At 54.4% G+C, this 23,837-nt stretch overlaps 2 protein-coding genes across 2 annotated transcripts in view; both read left to right on the top strand.

The window, feature by feature from the left end:
* Nucleotides 1–22,611, top strand: part of LOC113621774 (bone morphogenetic protein 8B) — a 40,547-nt gene extending 17,936 nt beyond the window's left edge. The window contains exons 2-7 of the mRNA XM_027109004.1: nt 4,755–4,944; nt 5,377–5,525; nt 18,252–18,446; nt 19,233–19,312; nt 19,870–19,980; nt 22,223–22,611. Of these exons, the coding sequence (XP_026964805.1) occupies nt 4,755–4,944; nt 5,377–5,525; nt 18,252–18,446; nt 19,233–19,312; nt 19,870–19,980; nt 22,223–22,372 (875 nt within the window). The 3' untranslated portion in view covers nt 22,373–22,611. The remainder of the gene's footprint in view (nt 1–4,754; nt 4,945–5,376; nt 5,526–18,251; nt 18,447–19,232; nt 19,313–19,869; nt 19,981–22,222) is intronic.
* On the top strand, nt 7,192–8,747 carry LOC113622358 (succinyl-CoA:3-ketoacid coenzyme A transferase 2, mitochondrial-like). Its single transcript, XM_027110671.1, is given in 2 exon segments — nt 7,192–7,483; nt 7,486–8,747. Coding segments are annotated over 2 exon segments (1,554 nt in total).
* Nucleotides 22,612–23,837: the final 1,226 nt, after the last annotated feature.

The following is a 23,837-nucleotide window of genomic DNA, read 5'->3' as shown; positions in this document are numbered from 1 at the left end:
ATGATATAATGTCAATATATTGACATTATATCATCCAATTTGACGTGCTTAGAAGAGGACACAAATTCTGAGGTGGATTTCTCCAAAATCCGTAACTTCAATTTAATAATGAGAAAACATCAGCTAAACCCAAATTGAGGGACAGCCTACAAAATACCTGACCAGTGCTCTTCATAAGAAAGGGCATGAAAGACAAGGAATGGCTTAGCACTTGTTACAGGTCAGAGCACATCAGGGAGACCTAACAGTGAAATGTGATGTGGGATCCAGGATTGAATCCTGGAACAGAAAAAGGGCATAAGTTGGAAAACCGGCAAAATTCTAGAAAAGTCTGTAGTGTACTTAATAATATCGTACCAATATCAGTTTCCTGGTTTTGGTCATTATGCTGTGCTTTGGTTATGTAAGATGGTTATCATTAGGGAAAGCTGGGTAAAGAGTATATGGGAAGTCTCTTGCAATAATTCTTGCAACAATTTTCTCTGAATCTAAATAATCTAAAATTACTACAAAATAAAGTTAGAAACATAAAGTAACCCCACACACCCTCCCTGCATTATCCCCAATCCCACCTCTCTCCTGGTGTCCTTCACAGGGCTCATCGCATACAATGACTTTGTTTGTTCACTCTTTCCTACCTGACCTCCCCCCTGCACATAAACTTCAGAGGCACGGGGCCACAGTTTCCCCAGTGCCTAAATACTGACTTGCGTTCAATAAACACTGCTTTCAAATGTGTTGCATACACACATTAATTAGTATTCCTAGATGTGCTTGGGAAACATGAAGGGAAAAGTGAGTGTTCTAGAAGACCTCCAGAGCATGAGAAGGCAGCAGAGTCAGGAGTCTTCTCCCACGTGCTCAAAGGTGAACTTATAGGACCCCCCCACCCGCGCCAGATTAGGAATTCCTACCCCAGATTCTGCAGAGAGGGGGAATAATTTACTATCCTCTTGCTTCAAACTCAGCAGTCCCCCCAGGACGACCACGGAGAGAGGATTCTTGGCAGGACTTAGATGGCCAGGATCCAGAACATAGGCCAGGCAGGGAGCACCCCTTTCCCTGCACCCCCCAGCCTGTCTTAATCTGCCAGGAGACCCGGGAATGAACTTCCCAATTCCACAACCTGCAGCAAATTTTACCAGGAAAACCCAAGAAATCACATTGTGCAGACCTTGGCCTTTCCCCTAATTTCCCTCTACAGAGCATCCCACAGTAGCAGCGGGGCAGGAAGCAGGAACCTGCTAACTCCAAGGTGGAGGGCTTATGCTGTTTTGTAGCCTTGGACGGTGGAGGGCCACTGCAGTAAAAAGGAGCCCAGATGGGAGCCAGGACTCTTGGGATCTGTCTCCACGTGTGCATGAAAGTGAGAGGAGACTGTGTGCAGTGATCTGTCCTTTGAGCTCTGATGTTTTGGAATCTTCAGCACTTTCATAAAGAAGGGATCAGTTTTTGCTTTGTGCCCGAGCTGGAACACAGTGGATGGCACCACTGACATTGCTGAAGGGCTGCCTCTCCAGGCCTGGGCATGTTTGGGAGATTCCAGACCTTGGTTATAGGGGAAGGTGGAAGCTGGGCATGAATGTGCACCAAAAAGGAAAGGCTCCTGAATAATAGGTTAGAAGCATTTGCTGGACCACACCAAGTGCGGCCACAGTAGCAGACAGGGCTCTTCACACTTTAATTTCAATTTCATCTCTGTATCAAACACTTTGCAGATGTGGATTCCGAGGCCCACAGTATCAAGTGTCTTCACAAAGGTCAGGCAGGTGGAAAGGAGGCAATCTGAAGCCATCCAAATGCCGTTCAGATGCATTGATATATTTTTAGTTTATATAATCTTTCATTTCATACTTTCATTTAGAGGAAGAAAACTGAATGTCTCTCTTTTCTCTTCCATGGCTTTTGAGTCTCACACATGAAACTCCCAATGGTGCTGGCAGGATGTTATTACTTTGACATGTCAACTAAGTTAGGAAATTAGAGGTCAACACCCCTCCCACTCCCTAAGGAATGGCCATCCCTCCTATCCCATGACCCTTGTCCTTTTTAAAGCCCTTTCACAGCCTTATGTGGAAAGGATCCTAGGCTCCCCACTTCCCAGATGAGCAGACTGAGGCCACCCAGGGTAAGTACCTGATTGCTGACAGGGTCAGGGCTGGGACCAGAAGCCCCAGCTGCAGGTCAGAGCATCTACCCTTCTCCATGCTGGTTTAGTGGCTAAGGCAGGGGCAGCCAGCCCAGGAACTACCATAGGGGACATCTAGGTCCCAACAAATACTGTTTCTTAACACCAGCTTTTGAGAAACATCTTCCCCTAATCCACAGAAGCAACTACTGAAAAGCTGTACATTCACGTGGTTCCAGCAATGAAATGGGGCACTCTCCTTTGGCTACTTACGGTAATGTCCAGTTTAATGACGCATCCCAGAAGTTTTATCAATTTCCGATGAAAATCATTTTCCTAAAAATGTCCCACCTCTAATGCTTGCCTGGAACACTGGGGCAGGCAGTTTCCCGTGCTGGAACTATTGGGCAGGGGTGGGGGGTTGGTGGGGGCATGTATCGATTTCACGAGCCCACAGGACAGAAGCTTGGATCTGAGGTCAGTCCAGGTGAAGAGGGCTCGACTCAGCACAGGCGGGCCCCCAGGTCAGCAAGGGAGGGAGACCACAGAGCTTGGTGCCCGCAGGAGCTGGGAGGTTTGTGGTTGTTCCCTCAGTCCTGGATCCAACATGAGTCAGTGTCAGGCCTGCAGACAGAGGCTCCCAGTGACCCACCAAGGGTCACCCACTGTGCCTTGGGGGCAGACATACTTAAGAATGCTTTGAGAGGGGTCGGGCTCAGGGCGTGGCTGAGTGACCCCTCCTTATTCTTGGGGCCACACCCTGTGACAACCAACAGCCTGGACCTATTTCGTCCTGCAGATCAGGGATGCTTACACAGTCATGTAACCGAGGTGGTCTCTGCAGTTACCGAATCCATGGAAATTGTCCCCAAAGCTCTGTATCTGAGTGTGTAGGGAGGAGGGGACTCGTGCGGTGATATTCATGACGAGCATCACTCGGCAAAGGTCCAGAACCCTGCCCTCCACATCCTGCCTCTGTGGGAGGACCCAGATCCGGCCTGTGTCACGCTGCCCCTGAAACAGCCTGGCTCGTAGGTGGGCATTTGCTGCAGGTCCAGCACCCTGTCAGACAATGGAGGTTCTATTTTCCCTCCTCCCTGGTCAGGGGATGAAACACCCATCTCCTGCCCAAACATGTGTCCACTGGCCCCGCCCAGCACAGCTGTTTGCCCATCCATCACCGGACCAGGTCTCCACCGCAAGGACAGGAAGTGCTCCCACGTCCGCCTCTGCCACCAGCCTGGTGACTTGTGGTCGCTGAGTCCAGTAGCCAGAGAGAGAATTTTTAAAAAGACTCACAGACATGTAATTAAAATCTCAGTGTTGGTTTTGGGGGAAGGCTCTGGGAGGCTCCCGCCCCTGCTTTGCGGAAGCACAGATTTTTAGTGTTTGAAAGTGACAGGAGGCTAAAGTGAGACGCTCTAAATATACTGTCCTGGGCATTTCCGGGCAGCTGGGGAAATATGGGGTTTATTCTGCTCCTGCGGTCTCTTGCCCAGACTGTTAGAGCAGCCCTGCCGCTGGCCTGCCTCGGGTCCCCTCCAGCCTGGGCTTTACCCTCGCCTCCACACATAGCTTCCAGTCTACCCTTAAACCACACTCCCTTGCTGCCCAGAGCCCTGACGCCCCATTGGCCAGAGCACAGCCCACGCTCTGAGGCCAGAATTCCAGCTCTCCGCAGTCAGGCCACAGCCAGACTTATGCCCTGAGCCGCACATTGCGGGATGGTGGGCGGCCCCAGCACCTCACACCTGTGCAGGACCTCTGCCTAGAATGTCTTCTCCCCCACCTTATCCACCTACCAAGAGTCAGTCCCATCCTTCAAGGCCAGTTCAGGTGTCACCTCCTCCGGGAAGCCTGCTCAGATCATGCCATGGGACCCTCCAGCTTCCCCAGCACTTGACCCAGCATCTCCAGGAGCTGTCATCCTACCTCGCCTCTTCCTGGTTCTTTCCGTGTCTCCCTCCGGCCCCGCTTCCTGCTTCCCCTTGATCCAAAGAGGGTCCTGCCGTCCTTCCACCCTTTGCTGGGCTTTATGGCTGTTGTTTTCCCTGCCGGTGCTGTCGTTCCGCGGCTCTAGGCCTTTGCTCAGGCTGGACCCTGCCTCTGCAGCGTCCTTCTCCCTTGACATCGTGGCAAATTCACTCTCACCCCTCAAGGCCCAGCTCCAAAGCCCTCTCTCCCCTCAACTCCCATCCACATACCGGCTGACTCCGGGAGCCCCGTCCTGCCCAGGTGCACTCAGCTATGTCCCTGCTGCCACCGTGGCCCTTTTCTGCCTTGGGTCTGATGTCCATCTCCCCAGAGGAGGGACCTGCCCTGTGCCCATCTGTGGGTCCCAGAGCCAGCAGGTTACTGAGTGGGGCAGGCTGGGTTTGGGGCTTGCGGACCAGACCTGGACACTGCCCTTGTGGCACCGCCGTGTGCCAGGTGCCATGCCAGGCGCCTCACGACACAGCTCCCCGAGCCCTCTCGGCACCCAGGAGGCAGAGCTGGGACAAGCCTGTTCTCGAGCAGGGAGCGGTCCCACCCAGACTGCCGGGGCCCCCAGATCCCACCCGGCCCTGCCCACCCCGGAGCCCGAGCTGGAACCACAAGTGACCGCCAGTCCCACTTTGTCTTGCAGTGGAGCGGGACCGCACCCTGGGCCACCAGGAGCCCCAGTGGAAGGAGTTCCGCTTTGACCTGACCCAGATCCCGGCGGGGGAGGCCGTCACGGCCGCGGAGTTCCGGATTTACAAGCTGCCCAGTACCCACCTGCTCAACTGGACCCTCCACGTCAGCATGTTCGAGGTGGTCCTGAAGCAGTCCAACAGGTGCCTGCCCTGCGCCCCGCGGGCCCACTCAAGCCTCTGTCGGAGGGTCCAGCCCAACCCTGGGTGCCGGGGGGGACATTTCCCAGAGGACAGAAGGGGAGCTTCCTGGGCAGCCCACCCTCAGAGAAGAAAGATGGTTGGCCCGAGGCCTCGTGTCACCGTGGGGAGAGGCCCAGCATCAGTCCTGGATTCAAGTCCCCATCCTACTGTCCTAGCTGTGGGACATGGGCAGGTCACTGAGCTCCTGAGCCTCAGTTTCCGCATCTGTACACGGGCACAGTAACACCTTTGTACGGTAGACGCAGTGAGAAAAGGCATGTAAGGCACCAGAGCCAGGCGGGGTAGATGCCCCACTAATGTCCCCCAGGAGGGCACTGGAAACACAAAGGCAGCTGTGCCGGCCCTCAGTTAATTGTTCTTTCGTGTCCACAGGGAGTCTGACTTGTTCTTTTTGGATCTTCAGACGCTCCGATCTGGGGACGAGGGCTGGCTGGTGTTGGACGTGACAGCAGCCAGTGACCGCTGGCTCTTGAACCGTAACAAGGACCTGGGACTCCGCCTCTATGTGGAAACAGATGATGGTAAGACTCGGGTCAGCAGCGAACCTTCCCCTGGGGGCTCCTCCGAGGAAGCTGCTGGCGGCAGGCGCAGCTCGAGCCCCTCACGTGGCCCTGGAGGCCTGGCCTTTTCCACCTGTGCCGCTGGGGGATACCTCCACCCCTCCGCGGGGGCTCAGTGGGTAGAGAGTGAGGTTCCCGCAGTGCAGGACAGCAGGAGACCCCCTACCAGCCGAGAGTCCCCCCTCTCCTTCTGCAGGACCAACAGCTGTGTTGCTCAGACTGAGTCCATGTTTTCCCTCCCCAAGAAATGGGAGATTCTTTCTACTCTACGGAGCTGCCTTCTGCACCAGGAGTTTCCGTCCTGGGCTGGGCGAGGGGAAGCGGTCACAGGCTCAGGCTCCGAGGCAGAGGCCTGGGTGTGAATCTCAGCTCTGCAGCCTTCTAACTCGGTGACCTTGGCAGGTTACTTACCTTCCTAAGCCTCGGTTTCCTCATCTGTAGAATGAGGATTCACACCTTCATTCATTTAGCAGGTGTTTGGGGGAGAGCCTCCTGGTGGGCCCAGGGTTGGTGTGTCTGTGGTACAGCGAGGGCCACAGGGGGCTGGGCAACGGCTGTGAGGACGCTGAGAGAAGTGGGCCAAACAGTAACTCTGAAATAAATGTCATCTTATTTAATAGCAGTGGAGGGGGACAGGATCTGATTCAGCGTTCTATAAAACAACCCTCTGAGACACTCCCCCTCAAGGGGGTGTAGCATCTCTCCCCCTCCTTCAGTGTGGGCTGCGCTTACAGACTCGCTTCCCAAAGTATGCCGTGGGCTGGGGCAGTACCTTTGCAGGGGCAACCTGAGCTGCACCCCTCAGCCGGGTGCTCAGGCTCCCATGAACACATCATGTAGCTCCCAGACACCCTTGATCTGACGGAGTGGGAACAGCACTTCACCTCCATGGTCTTCGTCCCCAAAACCCAGAACCCCAGTCTCACCATGAGAAAAACATCAGACAACCTGAAACTGAAGGACATTCTACAGAACACCTGCCTGACCAGTACTTCTCAAAACTGTCAAGGTCATCAAAAAACACGGGAGGTCTGAGAAATTGTAACAGCCCAGAGGTGCCTAAGGAGTTGTGATGACTATATGCCAATGTGAGACCCTGGGTGGGATCCTGGAAAGAAGACACTGGAAAACTAATGAAATCTGAATAGATCGTGATGTTTAGTAAATAATAAGATACCAGTATTGGTTGATTAGTTGTGACAAATGTGGTTCCAGGACAGTACGTGCTGGGGACACAGGTGTGGGAACCGCTGACGTGCAGGTGGATCTGGGGGCAGGGGGACGGGAGTAACGCGCCGGGGAGGAAGGGTGACGATGAAGAGGAAGGAGACGGCGCCCAGGCTTCCCCGGAGGGACGTCACCTCGGGGCCTCCGTGCGCCAGTCCCCGGATCCCTCCAGTCCCGCCTGACGGTCCGGACCGGTCCCGCCTCCCGCCTTCGCGGCCCGGGAAGCTCGGCGCCTCGGGCCCTCGGAGCGCGGAGACGGAGAGGGGCGGCGGGGAGCCAGCCGGGCGGCCGCGTCACCGCCGGGGGCCCCCTGCCCTGTGACGCGCGGGCGGGGCGCGCACGGCCGCCGCCTGTCCCCGCTGGGCCCGGGGCCGGAGCCCCAGCCGGAGCGGAGCGGACGATGGCAGCCCTGCGGCTCCTGGAGTCTGCGCTCGGGCGCCGGGTCCCCGCCGGCCGCTCGGTGCCCGCGCTGGCGACGGGCAGTGTGTGCGGCTTCGCCCGCAGCGCCCGCGCGAGTGCCAAGCCCTACGCGGACCCCGTGGAGGCCGTGAGAGACATCCCGGACGGCGCGAGGATCATGGTCCGGGGCTTCGGCCTCTGCGCGATCCCGGAGAACCTGATAGGGGCGCTGCTCAAGACCCGCGCGAAGGACTTGAACGTGGTCGGCAGCAATGTGGGGGAGGAGAACTTCGGCTCGGCCTTTTCCTGGGGACCATGCAGATCACCTACATTGTCGGCTCGTACTTGGTGGAGAACTCGCTCTGCGAGCACCGGTACCTGGCGGGCGAGCTGGAGCTGGAGATCACACCCCAGGGCACCCTGGCCGAGCGCATCCGCGCGGGGGGCGCCGGCGTGCCCGCCTTCCACACCCCCACGGCCTGCGGGACCCTGGCCCAGGAGGGAGGCGCGCCCAGCAAGTACTTAGAGGACGGCTACATCGCCATCCTGAGTCAGCCCAGGGAGGTGAGGGAGTTCCACGGACAGCACTACCTTCTGGAGCACGACGTCACGGCCGATTTTGCTTTGGTGAAAGGGTGGAAGGCCGACCGGGCAGGAAACGTCATCTTCAGGGCCAGCGCCAGGAACTTCAACGTGCCCATGTGCAAAGCTGCGAGAACCTCAGTGGTGGAGATTGAAGAAATTGTGGACCTGGGGCCGTTTGCCCCAGAGGACATCCATGTTCCTAACATTTACTTAGATCAAGGAATACAGGCGGGAAAATATGAGAAAAGAAATGAGCGTTTAACGATGCGGAAAGAGGATGATGAAATATGCAAGTCTGCAGATAGTATAAGGACACGGATCCTCAAGCAGGCAGCTCTTGACTTTGAGGACGGCCTGTATGCCAGTTTGGGCATAGGAATCCCTCTTCTGGCCACCAGCTACATCAGCCCCAGTATAACCGTTCATCTTCACAGTGAAAATGGAATCTTGGGCTTGGGTCCGTTCCCACTGAAAGAGGAGGTGGACGCAGATCTCAACAATGCGGGCAAGCACACAGTCACCCTTCTTCCTGGGGGCTGTTTTTTCTCCAGCGATGAACCATTTGCCATGATTCGAGGGGGACACATCGACCTAACCTTGCTGGGAGCCATGCAGGTTTCCAAATATGGTGACTTGGCTAACTGGATGATACCCGGCAAGAAGGTGAAAGGAATGGGGGGTGCGATGGATCTGGTGTCCAGTACCGAGACCAGAGTGATGGTCACCATGGAGCACTCCACCAAGGCCAGTGAACCCAAAATCTTGGAGAAATGTACCAGACTGTTGACTGGGAATTGGTGCGTGGACCGCTTTGACAGAGAGGGTGAAATCATCACCGAGAAGGCTGTGTTTGACGTGAGAGGACTGACCCTGATCGAGCTCTGGGATGGCCTGATGGTGGAGGACATCGAAAAGAGCACCTGGAGCACCTTTGCCATCTCCCCGAATCTCAGACCCATGCAGCATGTCTAAACCTAGCCGGAAAGTGAACCTTGGTCCCAGAGCGTGTGCTTCTCCCTTTAACCTCCTGGATTGCATCCTGAGAAACCCTCAGTCACATTTCTGCATTTCACCAGCATCTGGCCGGCTTTCTCCTGCCATCCCAGACGGGCTGCCACTGGATAGGCTTTGTTCTCTCGAGAGGGACATGCCTTTAATTAAAAACAAAAGGAAAACAGAGGCACTGACCTTATATGTCCTGTGAGTTCTGAGAAAGCTCTGCTCCAATCACCCTCCTCCCTGTCTGTGATATTTACATTAAATTCTATGCAGCTTGAGATGATCCCATGGGAAAGGTTTCACTGAAGTGCCTACTTTCGTGAGTGGATAATGAAATATGGGAAAAGTGATGGGGGAGGAACTGTCACCGAGCCCAAGCTCACTCTCCTCACTGCATGACAGGCCAGTAAATCAGGAGATGAGTTGTTGAGACAAGGAAGAACGACTTTAATTGGAAGGCTAGCAGATGGAGAAGATGGCAGACTAGCGTCTCAAAAAACCCATCTTGTCCTAGTCCCAATTCAGGCTCCTTTTATACGATCTTGTGGGAAAAAGGGGCAATGATCTTTCTGGCTACTTCCCACTGAACAGCGGTGATGAGGGGGTAGTTGTGAAATGGAGTTGATCAGTTTTGGGTCAGGAATATTCCTTAAAATTTTTAGTAAGCAATACAATTCTCTTTCTTTATCTACAACTATTTGAACCTGATGAAATCTCTTCTACAATGAAATTTTAATCTCAATACTTATCCTTTTTGAAGAGCAACCTGAAGTCTTCTAAGGGTTCACAAGCCCATTGCTCTCTAGGCCTCTCAGGAGTTGGGTAATTTTCTGATGACAGTGGGGCTACTTTAACCCAAGTGTGATGAATCCATGTCTTTACTCCAGCTAACTTGACAGATGAGTGTGTGGTAAGTAATACCACCTGTGGTCCTGTCCACCTTGTAGTCAGATGGTGCTCAGGCCCTTGTTCTCTCTAGATTTTAAGGAGGACTCCAGGCAGGAAAGGATGTAGGGCTACGTCAGTTGGATAGGCAGACCTACTGGAAGCAAACTCATGAACAGAGGTTAGTATAGTGCCCGGAGTTTTAACATAATTGGCAACTGCTAGATCTTTCAGAGCATTTATAGATTCTCCCTCCCCGGCAGGCACCTGGAATAGCCTACCATGCAATATCTCAGTGGGGCGTAATTTGAGCTGCTTCTGGGAGCCCCTCTGATCCGTGGCAGGGCAACTGACAAGGCCTTATCCCAAGGTAAATTAGTCCCTTGACATATTTTAGCAATGCTCCTTTTTAATATGTAATTCATTTTCTCAGTTTTTCCTGTTGATTGTGGCCGCCAGGATGAATGTAGCTTCCGGTTAATTCGCAGTGCTTTAGATACTTGTTAGGTTATGGTAGAGACAAAAGCAGGCCCATTATCACTTTGAAGGGGGTTAGGCAGTCCAAAGAGGGGGATAATTTCCTTAAGGTGGACTTCAACCACTTCAGAGGCTTTTTCTGTCCTGGTGGGATATGCCTCCACCCATCCTGAAAAAGTGTCCACAAATACTAGCAGGTGTCTGAAATTTTCTGTGGCTTGAGGCATTTGAGTCAAGTCTATTTGCCAGTCCTCAGTGGGGCAGGTTCCTCTGTGTTGAGTTCCCATTTGGGGAGGCCTGACAGCAGTCTTTGGGTTATTTTTAGCACAAATCATGCAATTTTGAGTGACTTGCTGGTTGGTCCTTTGTGGGTTAGGCCCCATTATGTATTTTTGTCCTCTGTAGTCTAAGTAAGGGGCTCAAGTTCATGTTCCTTTAAAGCCTCCTAGAGGAGCTTTAGTATGAGCCTATCCATAGTTCGGGATCCAAATCCGACAAAATCCTGCCATTCCCAGAGACCCCCTCATTTGTCTGTGAGGCTTGGGTGTTCCCAAGCCTGCAGTTGCCCATTTTCTATCAGGCAAAAGACCCCGCTGTCCTGGAGGAATGACAAAACGCAGATACGTGACTTGTTTCTTACACACTTGGGCCTTTTTCTGGGAGACCTTATAGTCACAATGGGCCAAATAATTCCGCGTTCTTATGGTATTTTGTAGGCACATCATATGCAAGGATTGCTATGAGCAAATCATCCCCATATTGGAGTAAGAGCCCTTCATCCAATATTAAGTTTCTCAGGTCCCTAGCCAACATTTCCCCAAACAAGGTAGGGGAATTCTTAAATCCTTGAGGCAGGACTGTCCAACAATACTGTTGGACTACCTGTGTTGCTGGGTCCTGCCATTCAAAAACAAACAGCTTCTGTGATTCTTCTGCAATAAGAATGCAGAAAAAAAGCATCTTTCAAGTCCAAAACCGAGAACCAGCTGAATTCTCCAGAATAGTTGTAAGGAGAGTGTACGGATTAGATGCCACAGGGTGCAAATCTTGGACTATTTCATTAATAGCCCTCAAGTCTTGGACAAAGTGATACTCTGTTGAGTTTGGCTTTTTGACTGGGAGGATAGGGGTGTTAAATGGGACCTACAAGGTTTAACCAGTCCTGTTTTCAAAGTTTTTGAGAACTGGCTAAATTCCCTTTGGGGCTTCTTGCCTCAGAGGGTATTGTTTTAGATTAGATGTCCCAGTGTGCCTTTTTAAGGGGATTTGCATTGGCCATGTATTTCTGGCCTTCCCTGGTGTGCTATCAGCCCACACTTCCAGCCTTACCTTTTCGTAGACCTCTGGTGGGTGCAGGGGAAGAGCTCTGTCTCCTTTTCTGGGGCATCCATGAATGCCATCTGTAGGCTTACAGTGTGGGCTGGTGGGACCCTGATGTCAAGCTGTCTTGGCAAAAAGTTACTTGAGCATTTAAGTTACAAGGGAGACCTCAGCCCAAATGAGGGATTGGACACACCAGCATACATAAGAAACTGTGTTTCAGGGTGAGGTCTCCTCATTGGCATAGAGGTTGTAAGAAAGAAAAATTTTGTACTTCTACAGAAACTGCCATGAACTGGATGGATTGAGATGTTTTCTGTGCCACCTTGGTGTTTATCACAGAGTTTGTTGCACTCGTATTTATCAGAAAGTCAATCAACTTGTCCCACACTATCAAAGGTACCTGGGGCTCCTGTGGGGAAATTGTAATTGGACGCCTCAAGTTCAAGGGAGCCCCCAGGTCTCTTCATTCATCATCAGAGGCTCCCATCTTTCATTTATTGTTTTCTTTCTTATTCTTTAGTCTAGGGCAATCTTTTTTCCCACGCCCTTCCTCCTTACAGTAAGCACATTGTTCCCTCCTCAATGGTGACTTACCTCCCTTCCAGTTACTTGCCTTCCAGGAATCCAATGCTGCTGCCAGAAATGTGGCATTCCGTCTTGCATCCTCTCGTTTCTGTCGTTGTTCCCTGTTGTTGAACACTTTAAAAGCAACATCTACCAATTGAGAAGGGTTCATTCCAACTGCACCACCTAACTTTTGTAATTTTCTTCTTATATCTGGGTACTTTGCCCAATGCAGGTCATATTTACCTCATATTCTCATATTTTCGGGGGTCTCAGGATCTGCATCAGTGTAGCACCTATAAGATTGATAAATTCTTTCTAGAAACTCTGATGGATCCTCAATGGGTTTTTGTTGTATCTCCTGAATTTTGTTTACGCTCTTTTGCCTGGGTACTCCCTTTGGAACACCCACTAAGATACACTTCCTATAATGCTTAAGGAGCAGGCTACCTCCATTATTAGGCTCCCAGTCAGGCTCAGCAGCAGGAACTGTCAGATCTGCTTCTGGAGTTCCATCTGGATCTGCTGGATGAAGCTAGTGTGCTTCCTCTTTAGCCTTGTCAGTGACCATCCTTCTTTCATCCCCAGTATGTATCATATTCATACGAGTGTGAATGCCCAAGAGGGATGGTAAGTGGCAAAGACGGAAGTGAAAATTTCAGTCATGCGGAGGGAGTCCTCTCGGTAAGTAGGGTTATAGTTTTTCCAATTAAACATATCTGATGTTGAGAATGGCTTGTGCATCCATAGAAACCCAGCTGGTTTAAGAAACGCATCTGCATTAAGGCCTCCTATAGGATATTGGTGCAAGGGAAACTGCCCTGCTCCAGAAGTGGCTCCTAGTCCAAACTGGGTGCCCTGTCAGGTCTTAGATGGTGACACCAAACCTGGCCCCTGTGCCCCGGAGGTTAGCATAGGAACTTCTAATTGATCCCCATAAGTAAATGAAACAGGAGGCGGTGAATATGTTGGTGGCATGTGGGCGGGGGGTGGCCAGAACAACTGCTGGTGCAGTCTGCTCAGCCAGTGGGGGAGCCGGGCTGGCCAGAGGGGGGGTGTAAGTTTCAAAATAACATGTCCCCACTCTCACTTTCTCCCCTTCCTCTTGTAGAACAGGTTTTCCCTTGGTTTTCTCTTTCGACTGCTGTACCATAAGGTGGCAGCAGTCTGACTTCTTTTCCTCCTGTTACAATAGCATAACTGCTTCTACATACAGAATCTCATCATTTTTACCTGCTCTTTCACAAAACAATTCTAACTGCAAGATCGTATAATAAGTGAGCGATTCAATGGGCACTGCTCTCCTGATCCTAACATATATTGGGCCACACGCTATTACAATAAAATATCATCTCTTCTTTAGTCATAGACCCACAGCTATATTTTGCCCATTTATTTAAGATACGCCCCAAAGGGCTTTCCTTAGGGACAGATGAAGTATTTCCCATATTTATAAGTTCAGTGGGTTTCCCTGGTGGCACAGTGCTTAAGAATCTGCCTGCCAATGCAGGGAACATGGGTTCGAGCCCTAGTCCAGGAAGATACCACATGCCGCAGAGCAACTAAGCCCGTGGACCACAGCTACTGAGCCTGCGCTCTAGAGCCTGCACGCCACTACTACTGAAGCCCACGCGCCTAGAGCCTGTGCTCTACAACAAGAGAAGCCACCACAATGAGCAGCCCACTCACCGCAACTAGAGAAAGCCCATGTGCAGAAACGAAGACCCAACACAGCCAAAAAGATAAATAAATTAGATAAATAAAATTTTTAAAAAGTTCAAGAACAACAAAACACAAAAAGCACAAGCAAATTCTAATACCAAAAGCACAAAGAGATTCCATCAAGAATGAATGCAGTATAGCTGATTCACTTTGTTATAAAGCAGCAACTAATACACCATTGTAAAGCAATTATACTCCAATAAAGATGTAAAAAAAAAAAAAATGAATGCAAAACAAAAGCCAACAAACTGGTTCACAAAGCAGGTAGAGTCCAACAACAATTCCGCTCTCCAGCAGGGCACCCCAATCAAACGAACAAATTGGCTTTTCCCTTAAAGGAAAAAAGCCCAAACTGAGTGGGGAAAATGTTCCCAGTCGTATATACTGGAGCTACTTACCCTTCTATGTGAGACCCATTTGGCTCCCAAATGTTGATTCCCCACTTCAGCTGCCCAGCGCTGGGGCAGCCGGCGCCACTTCAGGGAATTTTGAAGGAAAGATCCTCAGGACAAATGGTCCCGGTGGCTGCTAGGGCCTTACCTGAAAATTCCCCAACAGAGGCCAGCTAGCCACAAGCACCCAGGGTCCTGGCCGGCTCACCAAAATTTGTTGCCGAGCCCAAGCTCACTCTGCTCAGCAGACAACAGGCCAACAAATCAGGAGACAAGTTGTTGGGACAAGGAAGAACAGCTTTAATGGGAAAGCTAGCAGACTGAGAAGATGGCAGAACGGTGTCTATGAAGATGGCAGAAGAGTCTATATAAGGCACTGTTTTATTAGAACCATAAAAACATACACACTTACATGTGAATTTGTAACTGGGAGAAACGCTGTCTGAATGTAAGATGTTTTTCCTTTGGCCCTTCTGACTTTCCTTCGGGGACTTTTCATTTTGTCACTAAATATTGTCTCTTTGTAGCCTCACCTCCCCTGCCTCTCACATTTCTCCTCCTCGTCGTAGCTAAATAGATGTCTCTAGAAGGGAAGCAAGACGGTTTAGGCGGCCAGCAAACTGGTAATAGGGGCAACTGAAGGGGGAGAGACTGTTTGGTGCCGACATTCCACCAGGAAGTCTCCTCTGTGAATAAACGGCTCGCCTGTGTGTGGCCAAAGGCTGCGACTTAGGATGGGAGGAGTTCTACAAACCCGGGCGGTGGACTTAGATGGGCTTTCTCATCTCAAATCATAGCGATCCTGTGTTGTCCAGATCAGACAGTTATTCCCTTCTTCTCTGTTACGGAGCCTAAACCAGCCTCTTGTTCATACTCCCTTGAAACCCATGAGGGGCAGTGACGTACTTCATCCTGAATCCACAGTCTCACAAACTAGACAGAAAAAAATGAGTTTCCGTTTGCGTGCGTGTGTGCGTGCGTGCGTGTGTGGGGTTCAAACCCAGGCCTGCCATGGAGGCTGCGCTTTCTCAATGCGGCTCTAGGTCTGCACAAAATGGATGGGAGCCCGTGGGTAAGAACAGGAAGCTCCAGCTGGTCAAGGAAGGCCTTTCAGAGAGGCTCCCTGCGGCCTCACCCTGATGGGAGGCCCGGATCCTGGAGTGGAGAGACAGTGCCCCTGAGGGGACAGCCACAGAGTGTCAGGGGACCGTGACCAGGCGGGCAGTGGATGGACGTCACTGAGTGGACTGTGCAGCACCTTCTGGGGAGGAGGACTGATCTGCCCTGCGTGGTGGGAGACGTCTTCCAGCATCAGCCTGGGACAGGCAGAGGTTTCCAGAAGCAGACGAGTTAACAGGTTGTTAAACAGTAGAAAGAAGGAAAAGCATTGAGTTCCTAGTTCTCATGCGGTGAGGAAATAAATAACCTGTGGGACAAAAGCACACCTGGTCACAGCTGGATCCCCTCCAAGGGTTTCAGCCAGGCGTCCTGATTGTCCTTCAACGTGGCACGAGGGTCACATCCATGACCGCAGGCTGAGGCGGGGCAGGGGCTGCAGGGAAGGGGCAGGTGGCACCCAGAGGAGAAAGAGGCCTTGGGGAGAGATGGGAGCAATCTTGGCCTGGCCCAGGGGAGGGGGCATGAATCCCCAGGGCTGTGATAGGGCAGGGGAGCTGCCAAGACATCCGGGCCCTGACGGGGTAGACTCAGAAATGGGGGGAGGCTGGAGGTGTCAGGGGCCTTCCTGGCCCAGAGGAGCAGCATCTTCATCTGGGTCTGCGTGCTGGGGGAGGCCACAGTGTGGCCCCCATCTCGAGGTGTGGCCACACATCCCACATCTCTCACAAAGGGGACAGCATGCCTGCCAGCACCCTCACAGTTCAGGTCTAGAGGCAGGGACCCTGGGCCTCAGAGGTTCCTGAAGTTCCTGCCTCTGCTTTCTGGAAAGGGTCCCGCCAGAGCCAGGCAGCCTGGGGGCCACCACCTGGACAGCCAGGGCCTGCCCTGTGACCCGATCTCTCTGCGCCCAGGAGACCCCAATACGATCCTTGACCAGACAGTCGCACAAGAAAAGCCTACAGTGAGCACAGTCTCGGGAGCACCGAAGGTCTCCCTGGCCTCTCAGTGGACAGGGCTCTCCAGGGACTCACAGGACAGGGCGGCTGCACACACAGGCCTGGAGGGCTGCCGGCCAAGGCCACCGCATGTGTCCACCAGGTGTGGAGCTCCGCTCCAGTGCCGCGTGGACAACAGCCGCCCACCTGCCCCCGTCGCTCCACGGCCTCCTCCTGGTGCCCTCACGGGCCTTCCCTCTGTGGAAGGGCTGCTGTGTGTCTTGTGGCTCTGCATCCTCACGGGCCTGCTGTTCTTCCTCGTGACCCTAACCTGCCATGACCCAAACTCCCCGAACGGCTTCTCCCTGGGCCCCTTCCAGTGTCAGCTCCTGTCTCAGCAGGGTCATCCCTGAGTGGCACCTCTGATGGGCCCAGTGCATGTTTGTGGCAGGTGATGTCATAGGTCAAAGGTTAGTCTCTGGTCGATTCGCTGTTTAGTCAACTCTGGCCCATGGACTCAGGGCTAAAGCACAGCTGTGTAAGGGCCGGCGATGTCCCTGACCTGTAATGTGCAGTGGAGGATCATGAGACCCACTAATAGAACACACATGTTTATGTATGTGCACATGTGTACACTAGCTGTATAAATGCACACGTGTGTGTACACATACATATATGGGCTTGTGTGTCTATGCCTGTGCATCACTGCTGCAACACTGGGGTGAAATGTACCTGGAAGTGGGATGTTCGGCCCTGGGTTTTAAGAAACACTAACAGTGAGCTTGTAGTCATGCCCTGTTGTTTAGTGTGAGAAAATTCCACAGGGAAAGGACATGAAGAGGTTCTATCACGTTCTCATCTTTATGATGAAAGCCAGGAAATAAATGTCTAAAGACGAACTAATATCTAAATATTCAGATGTATCTACTCAAAGGAATTTTATACATTTGAAATGTTCATAGTTGAGACTTAACAACCAAGAAAATGTTTACGTAGAAAAATTGGGAAAAATACAGACTTCTTTCTTATGCTCACAATGTAAATTAACATATGAAAATATCCCAGAAAAATGAAAATGATGCGTTGTAGCAGGGGAGGGGTTTATGGGAGATATTTTTTCTAAGGTTCTTTACAGTTGTTGTTATAATCACTTTGACAATTAAAACACAAGAGGTCATTGGAACTGCAAAGAGGTACAGGAAGGTAGTTTCACTGGTGGAGGTGGCTTTTCCGGGGATGAGCAGTGTGTTTCTCCGGCCTCCTCAGGCTTTAGCAGCTGCGGGTAAAACCCCAGCTTTACCAGCATCACTGCTCCTAGGCTGAGGCCCCATCATGTCTCTGCCCACAGCCTTTTCTCTCTTTCTTCCTTTTCAAAGCACAAACCCGCTGGTTGAGAACTTAAATGGATAAAAAGGGCTCTGGAATTAGATGCACGTGTCTGAACGTGGACTTGGGATAAATGTCTCTGCCCGCGGAGCCTGGGGTCTCGTTTGGGGGCACCGGTGAGTGGCCTGCTCTTGGGCGGTGCTCAGCAGAGCAAGCACTGAGTCCTGGCAGCCGCTCCCGCCAGCCGGGTGTTGTAAATCCTACACTGATCCCCAGAAAGGATGGGGTGGAAGGTAGAACTCAGGCCTCGGGGCCCCGAGATGGATGGGAACCCTGGTTCTGAGAGTCCCCGGTAGTGGTGCTCTGAGCCGTCACCGAGGGGCTCTGATGCTTCTCAGGGAATTGATGGGTCTGGCGTCACCATGAAGACTGGCTGAGATCATCACGTGAACTGACTGAAAGCTGTAAAGGGCTGTCACAACGGGCGGTGCCCTGGACCATCACTAATCCCGAGCCTGTGCTCCCGAGGACCCTCCCCCGCTCCTGCAGACCTGCCCGCTGGGGGCTGGGGCTGGACCTGGGACTCGGGTCTTCAGAGGAGGAAACCGAGGCCCAGTGGGTCCCCTGCAGCCTCAGGCTCCGTGCTCCTGGCCCGCCCACAGAGAGGTCCCTGCTGTGTCCCCGTGCAGGGCTCCACCCTCGAGTGACCGCCCTCTCTGCTCTTTCCGTCTCAGGCCGCAGCGTGGATCCTGGCCTGGCCGGTCTGCTGGGGCAACAGGCACCGCGCTCCCAACAGCCTTTCGTGGTCACCTTTTTCAGGGCGAGCCCCGGCCCCGTCCGAGCCCCTCGGGCGGTGAGGCCCCTGAGGAGGAGGCTGCCGAAAAGAACCAACGAGCTGCCGCCCCCAAACAAACTGCCGGGGATCTTCGGTGAGGTTGGGGACCAGGTGGTGGGGACAGAACCCTCCTGGCTTCAGTGGGGTCAGGCTCATGGTCAGTCACCCAGCCACCTTTCCTGACACCACTTTGCCCCTGCACCCTGGGGACCAGCCACTGCATGGTCTCCAGGGCTCTGAGCATCTGCCCTCACCGCCCCTGCTGCCCTGAAGTCCCTTCCTGCCCTCCCTGGCTCACCAGGCCCCCCCCACCCCTCCGTCAAAATCAGGTGCCCCTGGTGGCCCTCGGTGCTGCCCCGGGCGCCCTGCAGGATCCAAGCGTTTCTGTGAATGTGTCCCTACCGGGCCAAGCCCCTGGGGACCAGAGCCCCCTGGTGCCCTCCTTTCCTTCACGGGGAGCCAGGCTTTGCTTGGCCTCAGTGGGAGCCACTTGTCCTGTGGAATGGGCGTGGCTGGAGAGGCGGATGAGGTCAGGGGTGTCTCCGGAGGAAAGGAGGAGGGGCTGCTGGGCGGCAGAGGGTCCCCGGGCTGCTGAGTGGACCATGGGGAGTCACAGGCAGAAAGTCAGGGGAGGCTGGGCTGAGCGTGGGGTGACTGTAACCACGGGGAATCATCTGGAGCCGTCAAAGGTTCTTGACCAGGGTCACGGCACCAGCAGAGCTGCAGAGATGGGCTTTATGAGACCAAATGGGTTAGTTTCCCATCATTTATTTACTCAACAAATGAGCCCATCAGGGCGTCCCCCGCCCCGGGAGCTCCCCGTGGTGGGTGCACAGAGCGGGAACCCCAGCAAAGACCTTGCCCCTTCTGTCCCCCGCAGACGACGTCCACGGCTCCCACGGCCGACAGGTGTGCCGTCGGCATGAGCTCTATGTCAGCTTCCAGGACCTTGGCTGGCTGGTAATTCCTGACTCTCCTTCTTTCCTAAATGACAGTCCCCACCTTGAAGATGGCAAGTGTATGTCCAAGAGGAGGTAGAAACATGGGGGATTTGCATTTTCTTGTTTTATTTTCCTCTGTGTTTTTCCAAGTTCTCTAAAGGCAGAATGTGTTGCTTCTGTAGTGAAAAGTGCTTTTTTGTGAAAACCATGAAAATGGAGACTGTCTGAATCCTTAGCCATAAAATGTCAGAGCTGCAGCAGGAAAACCGAGGCCAGGGTGGGCAGTGCCTCTGGCCTTTGCTGTGACTGAGGGTGGGCTGGGGAGGACGAAGCGGAGCGCTGATGGCGCATGAAGGGGACGGAGATCGTGCCCAGCCCTGTCTGCTGAGGGTCTTCTGGTGGATGTCAGGCTTCTGGGGGAAACTGCCCTGGGAGGGGCCCGAGGGTGGGCTGGTGGGCCCTGAGGCTGAGGGAGGGTAAGGGGCAGCCCTGAGTTGTGCTGTGACAGGTGCTGGACTGGGGGGCTCGGGAGGGGCACATGGATGGGACTCACCTTCTCCCATTACCTGCCCCCAGGACTGGGTCATCGCCCCCCAAGGCTACTCAGCCTATTACTGTGAAGGGGAGTGCTCCTTCCCACTGGACTCCTGCATGAACGCCACCAACCACGCCATCCTGCAGTCCCTGGTCAGTACCGCGTCCCTCTGCCTGGACGCCCAGGGGAGGGGTTTGTGGAGGAGAGGGGCGCGTGCAGCCAGCAGGTGATGGCAGCACTGCTGTGTCAGGGAGCTTTCTCTACATGGAAACGGCACCAAAGACGGAGGAGAGCTTAAACAAGCTTTATTCGGGTACGCTCCCGGGCGAGGTTCACTGGTCCGAGAGAAAGTGGCCAGAGAAGTCGCGCCCGGGCGAGAGTTTGGGCAGAATTTATAGGGGAAGAAGGGAAAGGGGTGTGGTGAATCCGGGAGGGCGCAGGGTATTCCTTATTTGGTGGTCTTTTCGGGTATCGTGAGGGACCGTTAGTCCCGCCCCTCGAAAGGCGGGAAGGCTGGGCCGGGTGGAAAGTCCCCAGTTCAGTTACTGGAACTGGGTGGTCCGGAAAGTCTCCAGGTCAGTTTCTGGAACTGGGTGGTCCGGAAAGTTTCGGTCTGATGCAACCTGTGAGTCTGATTGCTTTCCCCTGCCTCGGGCCAGTTGGCCTACAGAAACCTTTCTGCGTGCACGTGCAGTGAAATCCCACAGCCGTGCAAAAACTGGTTCCCGTGTGGGCCACCCCCAACCCGTGCACCTGAACACACACGCACATGGGGGACTTGCACGTCCATGCGGTGGGTACCAGACTTACAAAGGCCCGCCTGCTGGGGGTCAGAGGCACAGCCCGTGCATGATAGGCGGGCATCCCACACGGCTACTTGTGCCCTCGGAACACACACGTGCACCATGTTCACTGGCACGTTCGGCCTCCTGTGTGTCACACACGCCCTCAGGGTCGGGGTAGGTGACACACGTGTGTGTTCTGCCCCCTCTTCCTGTGCCGGAGTCCCCAGGTACCCCGTGCCCCTCTGGTTTCCCCTCCTGTTCCTTTCCCGTTGGCTCTTTTTTCTGGGTCCCTCTGGGCTCTTTGTGTCTCTACAGGCTTTTGATGCCCCGGTGTCTGGGGAAACTAAATGCTGAAAAAGTTTCTAATAGGAACACTGTTGCTGCTGCTTATCGCTAAGTGTTTTAAATGTTTTTTAGTGCTGAGGCTTCTTTCTAGAACATTGACCTGGACACTGTAGTTACAGGTTGTTCAAGGTGATGCCCTAGAGCAAATGAGTTAGGGCAGCATGGACCCCAGGATAATGCCTCCTTTCCCAATGGTCACATGGGATTTGCTGGACCCCTGGGGAGCTGCCTTCCTTGAAGAAGGTCAGGGGTGATGGAGCCTGTCCTGGCAGCAGGCTGCTCAGAGCTGGGGCTTCTGGGGTAAGGCTGGGCTCTGGGGACCGGGGGCCAGGCTGCCGGACAGGGCCCCCCATGAGACGGCTTCGCCCAGGTCCTGCTCAGCGGCCTCCGTGAGGCCTGGGAGGTCCCGGTGGATGGAAGCAGGTTCCCTTTTCTCTCCAGCCCCTGACAGGTTGGGGGGCTGCCTTCCGGGCCCTTCCATGTGGGGCCCCGATGAAGAGTCCAGGGTGAACGGCAGCTCATCCTCCGAGTCTCCAGATAAATATTTTTGTAGAGGCTGCAAGAGCTCACTCAGTCGGGCTGTCTTTAGGGGTAGAGCTGTTTGGAGGAGGGTAGCGGGATCCCCGTGCCAGGTCCCAGTCGTGCCGCGGCCTCGGCCTCAGCCATGGAACTGGGCAGGTGACTCGGTCCCTGTGCCCTCAGTGGTCATCTGCCCAGAACAATCTCTGCCTAGAAATCGTTAGGAGGGGTGGAGGTGCTTTGAGAAACAACAGTGTCGGACACCCCAAGGGTGAGCCTAGAAGTCTGGCCGCCAGCAGGTGTAACACGGACCTTCACCGGCTCCCAGTCTGGAGTGGGAGACGGACCAGAAACAGCTCATGCGGACAAGACACGATCAGGGACGTTGCAGAAGCGCAGGGAGAAGAGAGGAGCAGAGGGGACCCCGGGGGCGGCGCTGCAGGGGCGCAGGCAGGACCTGGCACACGTGCCGGGGGCCAGCAGGGTCAGGGTCGTCCTGTCTGAGGGGAGGGGCTATGACAGGAGCCACAGGTGCCCTGGCTGGGCCTGAGGGCAGCGGGGGGAGGGGTGGGGGTGGCCAAGGGGGCGGGGCCGGGGCAGAGTTCGCGCCAGCACCTGCCGGGCTGCGGGGCGAGATGGCGCCGGGGAGGGGCGAGCGGCTGCAGCCCGGGCGGCAGGAGCTGGGGGCTGGGACGGGGTCCCCGCGGTTCTCACGCCTCTGCCTGCCGCACCCCCTCCCCGCCAGGTGCACCTGATGAAGCCTGACGCGGTGCCCAAGGCGTGCTGCGCGCCCACCAAGCTGAGCGCCACCTCCGTGCTCTACTACGACAGCAGCAACAACGTCATCCTGCGCAAGCACCGCAACATGGTGGTCCGCGCCTGCGGCTGCCACTGAGGCCCCGCCCCGCCTGCTGCACCGCCCCTACCGGGTCAGGTCAGCCCTCCGCAGGGGGCACCCCCCCCAACGCCTTCACATATCAGGCAGGGCGGCAGCGAGGGCGCCCCTCGGCTGCCCACATCCTGCCAGGGGCTGGTCCTCCCCAGGCCCCTCTGCCCCGCCCCCGCCCGGCGCCTGAGGCGGTGGCGGAACTCCGGCCTGGTGGTCTGCGTCCGCAGCAGGGTCCTACCCCAGCCCCCTCCCCAGAGGCACGGGCTGACCGTTCTTTGGGGCTGGCAGAGAGTCCTGTCTGAGGACCTGCCCTTGTTCACTGCTGGGCCAGCTGTGGGTGGATGTGGAACGAACTCAGAGGCACCTGCAACCCAGGATGGCCACCTCAGGCCCTTCACCGTCCACGACAGGGTCTGGGGATGTGTAGACAGGTCCTGGTCCATCTCCAGATGCCTGCCCTTACCAGGTGCAAAACTGGGCATTTCTGGGCACTTCTGTTAGAGTGTGGAGTTGCCCTCGGTGGGCTATATTTGTGGATCTGAATTACCAAACCGCTGGCCACAAGGAGGCATGTGGGTCGCCTCCAGAAAGAGCTAAATGGACAGCATGATTTAGGGCCAAGGCCGATGGCATTCATCTTCCCTGTCTTCCTCCCTTGACCTGCCTCTGCTGTCTGGGGAAGACGTGCAGGGCATGGACACTTCAGCGAAACAAAAAATCCTGGGGGCTTTATTGACCCCGTCTGTCTGTCACCATGTTGAACCATCAGGAGTTCAGGTCTGTGGAAAAGTTATCTTTTTGCTGAGCCAAGTATGGTGGATACATCGGGTGGCCCAGGGTGACAATGCCCAGCACGGGTGACATAGTTTCCCTTAACCTTCTGCACAGCAGTCATCAATAATCAACCTTGATATTTTTTCTTTCAAATCTGGATAGAATTTCAAAATGACCAGCACAGAACTCCAGGTGGCCACCACCAACAGGTTAGAGTTGGCATGTGGAGTGAAAACTCTCTGCCATCTCCTGCCTCCAGTGCTCTGGGACACGGGGCAGCCTGGGGCCAGGCGTGGAGCGAGGGCAAGGCTTGTCAGCACCTGCCCGTGTCCAGAAGCTGTCAGAAACAGACTGTTCAGCCAAGCCTGCGTCACCCTGTGTGCCCAGGAGCCCCGTCCTGTCTCTCGGGGCCTGTGAGCCAGAGAAAAGGCCCCAGTCCCAGGGGAGTGACAGGAGCAATTAAGCTGAGCTGGGTGGGGCGGTTCCCGGAAACCACTGTTCTCCTTGGAGCGGCCGCCGGCAGCTGGAGTGTTTATTTGATTTCTGACTTGGTAAGCCTGTAATTTACCTGGTGGAGCGGACTGCGTCCAGCTGCCCGAACCCTGAAATACCCTGTCATTAAAAGCACAGCCTGGGCCCACCCCAACTCCCGGGCACAGCCCAGGACGTGCAGCTCTGGAATTCACTCTGCGCCCCA

Source organism: Aethalodelphis obliquidens, unplaced genomic scaffold (assembly GCF_003676395.1).
Source record: "Aethalodelphis obliquidens isolate GAN/ISIS:26980383/991018 unplaced genomic scaffold, ASM367639v1 scaffold9, whole genome shotgun sequence".
NCBI classification, from domain to species: domain Eukaryota; kingdom Metazoa; phylum Chordata; class Mammalia; order Artiodactyla; family Delphinidae; genus Aethalodelphis; species Aethalodelphis obliquidens.
This window is presented reverse-complemented; position numbering and strand designations above follow the sequence as displayed.